The sequence below is a fragment of the Erigeron canadensis genome, chromosome 4 (assembly GCF_010389155.1).
Source record: "Erigeron canadensis isolate Cc75 chromosome 4, C_canadensis_v1, whole genome shotgun sequence".
Lineage (NCBI taxonomy): Eukaryota > Viridiplantae > Streptophyta > Magnoliopsida > Asterales > Asteraceae > Erigeron > Erigeron canadensis.
In genome coordinates, this window is record NC_057764.1 from 12,020,766 (window position 1) to 12,030,040 (window position 9,275).

A 9,275-nucleotide genomic window follows, 5' to 3' on the forward strand; every position below is an offset into this window, starting at 1 on the left:
GTCAGAAGATACCGAGTCTCCCCAAGAGCCAACAGGTGTCAGTTTTTACTTTAGCATTAGTCCATGGCGATCTTCAGGACGACCTAAGTAAAAGAATTCCATTGACGTTTGGAAAGGCTACGGAAAGAGCTTTTGATTTCATCCGATCCAGGGAAACTGCCCTTCTTGTGAAAGGGGCAGTTGGAAGGGATAGACCTGGGGGAAGTCTTGGGGCCGGAGGCTCTGGAGGTGGAAGATACGATTTTAGAAGAAATGATAGAAGGTTTGATCATAGAGACAATAAAAGGAGAGAGGAAAGAAGAGATGATAGGAGGGATGACAGAAGGGAGAAGAGAGGTGGCCCTTATGACAGAATAGTCAACTTGATAAAATCTCCAAGGGATGATACATAGGTCTGGAAGAGTTGGAGAAAACTTCAAACCTCCTCGGCCAATGATACATAGGTCTGGAAAGAAAGATATGTCCAAGTACTGTGAATTCCATGAAGACCATGGTCATGAAACAAATGCCTGTGGAGAGCTTAAGATCGAGATAAAGAGAACCTTAGATGAGGGAAAGTTGGAACACTTAGTTCATGGTGCAAAGCAAGGTAAAAGAGCTACTCAGGCTAAGAAGACTTACACTTGGCAGAACCAAGATGGGAGGAATGATCGACCTCCACCCCCTGATGGCCATGTATACATGATAAGAGGAAAAACCAAGTATGAAAAAAGAAAGGCAGAGGTCCTTGAACCATAGAGAATGGTCTCAATCTCATTCCCTCCTGTAACGGCAGTCTCTTCTGACCCAGTGGTAATACAAGCAAGGGTGGCAAACTTTGAAGATGGAAAGGTATATTTAGATAATGAAAGTTCCTCCGACATAATATATGACCATTGTTTTCAAAAGTTACCTCAAAGAGTTAGAGATCTTAAACGTCCATCAAGGACTCAGCTTGTCAGTTTCATGGGGGAGTCTAACAGGCCGGTAGGAGAAGTTTCAATGGAGGTTATGATGGGAGAATACCCGTTTCACCAGATTGAACTCATTGAGTTCATGATAATAAGAGCCCCCTCTGATTATAATGTCATACTAGGCAGACCTTCCATGCAAAAATTTGGGGCAATTACATCAACAGTTCATGGAATGGTGAAGTTCCCAACTCCAGCTGGAATAGCTACAATTCGAGGACGAATGACTTGGACAGAAGAATGCAGGCAAGTTGAAAAAGTTCTACTAAGAAAGGTTGAAAAATTACAAGAAATTCAAATGCAAGATGGTCCCGAAGAAAAGGTGATAATCAACAAGAAATTTCCAGAACAACCCGTAATCATCGGGTCACAACTTCCAAAAAGAATCAAGGAAGAGTTGGTTCACTTCTTAAAAAATAATTTGCATGGCAGACATCTGATATGACAGGAGTCGCAAGGGAGTTAGCTGAGCACGCATTAAATGCCAATCCCAACATTTCACCAATAAGACAAAAGAAGAGGGAAATGTCTCAAGATAGAAGCAAAGTTGCATGTGAGCAAGTCAACGAAATGGTGGAAGCTGGAATTCTTAGAGAAGTTAAATATCAAACTTGGGTAGCCAACCCAGTCATGGTAAAAAAGCCAGATGGTTCTTGGGGACTTTGTGTAGATTTCAAAGACATCAACAAAGCTTGCCTGAAAGATAACTACCCTATCCTAGAAATTGACTGGAAGGTGGAATCTCTTGATGGGTTTAGATTAAAATGTTTCTTGGATGCTTATAAAGGGTACCATCAAATTTCTATGAAGAAGATAGATGAAGACAAGACAGCCTTCCATACTCTGATGAGAAAATGGTCACTATCTCTGGAACTGATTCTTCATTGGATAATGTGCTTGCCCATCCATCCTCAAGGGATGCTCTGATGGAAGATGCCAGTGGAGGTGTTGATCAACATCAAGATCAACAAATTCCCATTGGCCCTCAATCTGAATTACAAGTCAATCCTTCTCAGATTGATCAGCACATTGTCACTTCTGACAAATCTGCTCATGAGACACACTCTCATGAGAAAATTAGCCAAAATTCTCCTCAACTCCACCCCTTCTAAATGAGCCCAATGACCCTAATGTTAAGGATTGCAGTCTGCCTCCTAAGGAGCCAGTGGTTGAAAAACCAACTGCAAGTTCTTCCCAAGCTGCCAATATCTCATTTTTAGATTTGGTAAATCAGCTCACTGAATTTATGTCAACCTCCAAGGTTGAGAATTCAAAGTTGGTTGAAGGCTTGGTCAAGATCCAAAAGGATCAGGAATTGACGGGTAAGAAGGTGGAGAAGTTGTGCTAAGATCACAAACAAATTGAAGAAAGAGTGATAAGGGCACTTGAGAATATGGAGAAGAGCCAGGGCAACCTGACTGAGTCTCTTGATGGATTAACAAAGGCAATACATGAACAAATAAACAAGAGCACTCTGGGTCAGCTTGAGAGAAATGCAACCAGATTCACCAGAGATGTATCCATTGAACTCAAAATGCTAACAAATCCCAAGCTGAGTTCAAGAAAGAGTTGGTGGATATATCAAAAGGTGTACAATCTAATATGGTCAACCTTCATAATGATTTTATTGATCTGCACAGATCCTGGTCTGCAAACAACTTCAGAATAGATATGATAAATACAAGACTCAGTGGAATCTTTGCCACTCCAGTTAGCTCCTTTCCTCAATCTGATGATGAAAAAAAGGGGGAGAAGAAAAAGAGAAGTGAAAGGAGTGAAGCTGAGATTGAACAAGAATGCCAAGGCCAGAAAAGAAAGGGGGGCCAATGACTGAAGAATGATTATATATGGCTCTACCTCCAATCTGAATGAGGAAGTTGTTAGGAGTAGTGATAATGTTAAGGGGGAGGAAACTGATGTTGTGATGGAAGTAGTTGGAGAGATAAGGAAGGATTTTGTTGAAGAAGATGAAGTAGTTAAAGGAAAGTCATCCCAATCTGTCCCTGTGCAAGCTGTCCCAACTTCCAAAGAAGCTGTAGTTGATGATTCAACTTCAAGTGATGACACCACCACATTGAGTCAATTTATGATGAAGAAAAGAGAATCTGGTGAAGGCTCAAGTGGTGTGAAGGTCTTGACCCAAGAAGAAAAGGACTGGGAGTTTGCTGCGGAAAAAGCTTTAGAAATGAATATATCTGTCAAAGCTTCTTACAAGATGATTTTGGAAGACAGAATGGTGATTGCCCTTGAATCTGATCCTGAAGTGGCCAAAGCTCTTCAAGAGAAAGGCAACAGAGAAAAGGAAGATGGTAGTTCACTCCAAACCATCTCAAAAGATTAAAGATTTTAGGGACGGTTCAAAAGCTCATGCTGGATGGGAAGCTGTGGATGTCAAGAAAACTAAAGAGAGACTAAATTACAGAAAATATCCACACACCATCCTTCAGGTTCAACTAAAAAGAAAGAAAAATCAATCCATCCCAAGCATTAGGTGTACCAGAGAAGGGTATGAAAATACTTGGGAAACCTATGATCTTAACGATTTGTTTGATCTAGGTTATACTGAGTGGGTTGAACTAGATGATATTATTTTCAAACAACCCAGTATTCATAGAGAGACAGTCTTAGAAGAACTTGAGAAGAAATTGGCAATAATTGTGAAAAATAAAATTGATATCTCAAATCTTCCAAAGCCAAGATACTATGAGATGGAAGAAGAAGAGTTTGAAGAGCCCATAAAAAGAAAAAGAACAAAGCATGTCAAGCTTGATGGTCCTGAAGGTGATCACACGTATTTCATAAAGAATTTGAACCCTTCAAAATTTCTTGAGCAATTGGCACCTGAAGCTCTAGATAGTCTTCTTAGTCATCTAAATTTGTCTCTACCTTCTGAAGTGCAAAATGCTAAGTGTGGATTGCACATTACTGAACCTGAACATGGGATGTATTTTGCAAATGCAAGAGGGCAACTAGTCTTTCACAGAACTGCTGAGATCAAACAGGTACCTACAATGCACCTATTCACCTTGTACAGATTTTGTGTTAATTTTAGTGAACAAGGTAATGGGTATGAGTAGTATCTGATTGAAGAAGGTCTAGATAGGAAGGTTGATGTAACAATTGCCCCTTCATTTGAAGTTAAACAAGAAACTGTAGATATCTTAGGAGGTTAAGTATTTTGTTTGTATGATATTTACTATTATTCTCCTTTGTAATGTTCATTGTATATATTCAATCAGTTTTCTTGATATAACTTCTAGTCTGATTAAAAAGAACCCAAAAGATTCAAAGGGTCAAAATATGTTAGCAATATTTTACTTTGATTCTTTGTAAGCTGATAGTTAGAAAATGTAACACCCCACCGTTGGCGGAAACATGAAGTGTCATGAAAAGTACAGCACGACATGGAATTACATAGATACTGCTAAATGAAATAGAATATAATAAATATATTCTCAAATACATGAGTTCGAAGTCATAACAGTGCTAAAATAGCTTACTACAACCAAGTCCATAAAAAAATATTCCAAGGCATGTAGCCTTAAAGTCTGAAAATAAATAGAGGAGCACTAATCTCCGAAGTCCAAGCCTAGAATAGCAGTCTTTATCCCTGATTAGCCTGAGTACTTGAAAAGTATACTAAAACGTGTCAACACAAAGGTTGGTGAGTTCGTAGGTTTGAGTCAAAAAGTCTAATCAAGAAATAAGTCTTTTGACGATTATTTTAAGTCTAAACCAGTAATAGTTCAATATATTATGAGCAGAGTTACGCCATAATAAGTCCAAAGTCTCAATGTCTCAAAGTCCGGCCTTACGGTACCTGCCTTAGTCCAAAGTCTCAAGTCCCAACTCATACAATAAGTACATCCAAAGCACAACAAACAAACACATAAACACACACATACAACAAGATCAAAGCACGTCAAATGGCACAGTAACTCTATACGCACAGGCTCAATATTGAACATAAAACAGAAATCGACTGAACTGTTTGAAAATAAGTATACTTTCCACCCCAAAACTTGTAAAAAGAGGGGCTACGAAACTCACCTGAAAGCAGCACAAGCACAAATACCCTAGATGAACGAACAAGAACACGAACAGTCAAATACACTTGAAATGAGCTCACTATCTGTCCAAAAGTCCTACACTGTCCACAAGTCATCCAGTAAGTACTTACTTAATTGTACAAGTCCATGTCCTATACTAGTGTCTCAGGAAATGCGTTTACGTCTCGTCATATGTCATAATGTATATAATAGTCTTTTTGTCCTCGTAAATTGTCCATTACTAATGTCACGTCTTTTAGTCTTTGCATTTATATATAGTCATTATAAAATATATGAAGTCCGATAAGTCATTAACTATCGTTATACAAATGTATAATTTATATAGTCCTTCAAAGTCTTTTAATATATATATTTTGTCATATGTCCACATAAGTTTAATCCTTATATATATATGTCCATATCAATCGTAATTCTTGTATATATATATACATATATATACCTTAATAAGTCTTTGTGTAAAGATTTATATAGAATCATATTGATTTATTCTTACAATTAATCTTTGACCCAAAACATAATTTTGACTAACAATACAAAAATTATAATTTTGACTAAATCAAATTTTTATCCAAATACAACTAAAATTCCAAATAACCAAAATACTTAAACTCTAATTTTTTTTCCAAAAAGGACCAACATAAACAAGTTATAAATCTGCCTTTTGACCAAGTTTGACCGAACCAAAACTTTGACCTAACACCAAAATACAAACCAAATTCAATTTTTGAACTAAAAACTTTTCTGGCCGGTTTGACCGAGTTTGACCGGCGTTGACCATCTTTGACCTTCACAAAACTCGTTTGACTCGACCATTTTACAAGACTCATGACCCGTAAATTTATTTTGTCGTCATATTTAAACGTAACTTTTTAATAGCTTTCTAACGGATATAAACATGTCTATTTTTACTAATTAAATCTTTACTTGATTTAATTTTAAGTATTTTACTAAGTTTGACATTTCCACAAGACAACTAGCATTCCTCCTGTTCTCGAGTCCACATACAATTTTTCTAACGTTTAAACGCTCAATAAGCCCAAATCTAATAGAAATTCATTATTCCGTGATAAAGTCTTATTAGACTAATTACGTACATAAACAATACGAACTAAAAATGACTGGAAAGTGCTTTCGGAAAAATACGGTCAGATGACGGTTGTCACAGAAAAAGTGTAAAAGGTTTTGTCGTCATCAAATAGGGGGAGATTGTTAAGTCCCAATGAATATTGTAAATTTAATGATGAAAAATCTGTTTGTAAACACTTGTAAGTCTTTTTGGTTCTTATGTAGTAATCTGGGTCAGATTACGCTGACACAGCTTGCGATCTGAGAATGACCCAGATTACGCTTCATACTTTGTAATTGTAATATCTTATGGAAGCAAGTGTTGTTCAAGCTGCATCAAATGGTAACAACATTCAATCCAAGTCAAAGAGGAGGATTGAAGATAGAAGATCAAGTTGTTGGTGGAAGACAGCTTGAGATTAGCAGTCAGCTTGGAAACACTTAGACAGATTTGCTCTTGACAAACGAACAATATGTGTCTGACAATCAAGTGAATATTACAACCTGGATTTGTTGATAAAGACGTATGACGTGACAAGGAAGATTCCTAAAATTTAGGTTGGTGGTTTATTTACATATGCGTGTCTATACTCTCATTGGACGATCAAAATATCGTGCTGCAGGTTTGGGGACCACAAGTACGATAAAGGCACATCCTAATATTCCTTTGATTGTCCAACAAAATTCTTATACGTGGCTTATTTGGACATCAAGAGAGACTGAAGCTTTCGCCTATAAAAGCTACAATCCTTGAAGGCATATGTGTGAAATTCCTTTGGATCATTCTTCACTAAAGTTCTCTGTGCTCTTACACACAGCTTAGCCTATGAGAAGATAGCTTGCGCTGCTTCACTAAAGTTCTCTCTGCTCTTCACTAAAGGCTTATTGATTGTTGTTTGTCATTTCAAAGGGTTGTTTAGATATTGTAGGTTATCTTGTTTCTGCAACAACCTTGTAATTCTTTGTATAGATTATTTTTTAATAAAGGATTACATTTGAAAAACGCAATTTGTGTCTAAGAATGTTTATTTATGCTTTACTGTTTTATTGATTCATGCTTTCTATATTATGTTATATATATATATACATATTTGAATCTCTAAAACTATTTTCTTAAAGTTTAGCTAAGGGAAAACGAAAAGTTGTATTCACCCCCCTCTATCACTATTTGTGTACATTATACTTTGATATTTTGTTACACCTCTGGGACTGTATAGGAATAATCCTAACTCCATGTTGCCATTATAACTAGGCTTTGAGAAGTTCTTTGAGAAAATTCACGATAACAACGTCGTGTTTACAAATTGCTACCAACAAATTCAAGACAACATTGGTTGAATTGAAAGCTTGGGATGATGAAGGGTTGTGAAAGATATGCTTGAACTTGAACAAGTATGGATCTTGGAATGATAGAGATTTAAGAAGAGCAGCTTTGATTATGTGAATTAGCAAATTGGAATGAAGACATAAGCTTGCTATTTATAGTAAAAGTTTTGGAAAATGAATGGTAAAAATGAGGAGGGGGGCCGTAGGTTGTGGTGGTGATAAGGAGGTAATTCATCAAGTTTTTCTAAGGTGGTGATGTGGTGGATTTATGATGGAAGTACAAGGAAAGTGGTGATGTGTTCAATTTGCCATGGTTTAGAACAAATATCTAGTTTTATAAGTTTATATAATTTGTTTAAGTATATAGAATATTTACTAGCTTTTTATAACTTAAAAGTAATGTTTATAAAAGATGGTTATGTGGTGAAATGAAATAGACTAGGGTGATATGTTCAAAACCTAATGGTTTAAGAAATATCTAGTTAACTAATTTAAACCTCCTTACTATTCACGACTTTAATTAAATTTTCCAATTTTTCGAGTGTGGTATTTTATGAATTAAATTTCATAATTGAGTGAAGAAATACTAGAAATTAGGAATCCTGTTGCTCGTCATAGGTTTTATGATTTTTCACGGAATATAACATTTTTATTTTCTTAGTTGCTCGTCATCATGGTTTTAAATCTTGCTAAAATAGTTCATACAATAGATTGATTACTCATATAATCAACTAGAAAGTGTAAACATGCACTTGTTCACCTAATCATGCTTTAAATAGCTTAATTTATTTTGGAAATTAAGCAAAGAACATCATAATTGATTTCAATTAAGAATCCTGTTGAATGGAATTTTGATGGTTGTCACATTATCTATCCGTTAAATAAAATTTCGTCCTGAAATTTAGATTGTGCCTCGAAGTAAAATATTCAAATGTAGTTGCTATACGTTCATTTGAGATTTTTTTGATAAAAGCTTATCAATTAATAACTATATTCCATTGGTCTTTATGTATAGGGTATATCTATGGCTAACACACCGTACTAATGGTATATTAATGGCATAGCATCCATATGTATATATACTTTCTATTCAATCAGTATTTCCTAGCTCATGAGGCATTAAGCTTATAGCCAACAAGTAGTTCTTAATAAGTTAACAAGATATCCTAGAATTATGATATCAATCCGTTAAAGACTAAGTTCTATAGACTTAACATTCTAGCACTTTGAATCATAATCATTGTTACTGTTATTATTGGTTACTTTTGCCACTATTTTTATTGTAACTCCTGTTTCAAATTCTTTTGTTTATTATAACCTCAGTAACCACTTTTGTTATCAATTCTAACTATCATAACCTTTCTTATTCTTATCCTTCACAAATCCTTTTTAACTAGATGAAGTATTTAGTATCTAAGACATAATTCCTTAGATGTGAGATTTTTGTTATTTAAGTGAATTTTGGATTATTTAGAAGATACGTACCCATATCGAATATAGGGTCCTCGTAGTCGTCACCATCGGTTATCATTAACACTTCCTTGTGTTCTGGTTCAGTGTCTTGATACATTTCCTCGTGTTGTTGTTCAATCTCATGGTCTAAAAACATTGGACAATTCCTTTTGAAATGTCCCTTTTCTCCATAGTTGAAACAACTACTATTGTTGCCCCAAGCTACTTCTCTACACTCCCTGGTATGATGACGTTTGCATATGTTGCAGAAAGGCTTGGTTCCAAGATAGGATGAGTTACTACTTTTTTTGACATAGTATGCTTTAATTACATTTGGTTCCTTTTATGGGTGTTCATAACTTCTCTCTTGATTCTCGTCCAACTTCCTCTTATTATCATTGCTTCTTATCTC

General features: G+C 35.7%; 1 protein-coding gene across 1 annotated transcript; it reads left to right on the plus strand.

Annotated features, from left to right (window-relative positions):
- The first annotated feature begins 741 nt into the window (after positions 1-741).
- On the plus strand, positions 742-1,877 carry LOC122596974. The gene is made up of 2 exons (XM_043769616.1): positions 742-1,272; positions 1,383-1,877. Exons 1-2 carry the CDS (start codon positions 742-744, stop codon positions 1,875-1,877), a joined length of 1,026 nt encoding a protein of 341 aa, XP_043625551.1.
- The last annotated feature ends 7,398 nt before the right edge of the window (positions 1,878-9,275 follow it).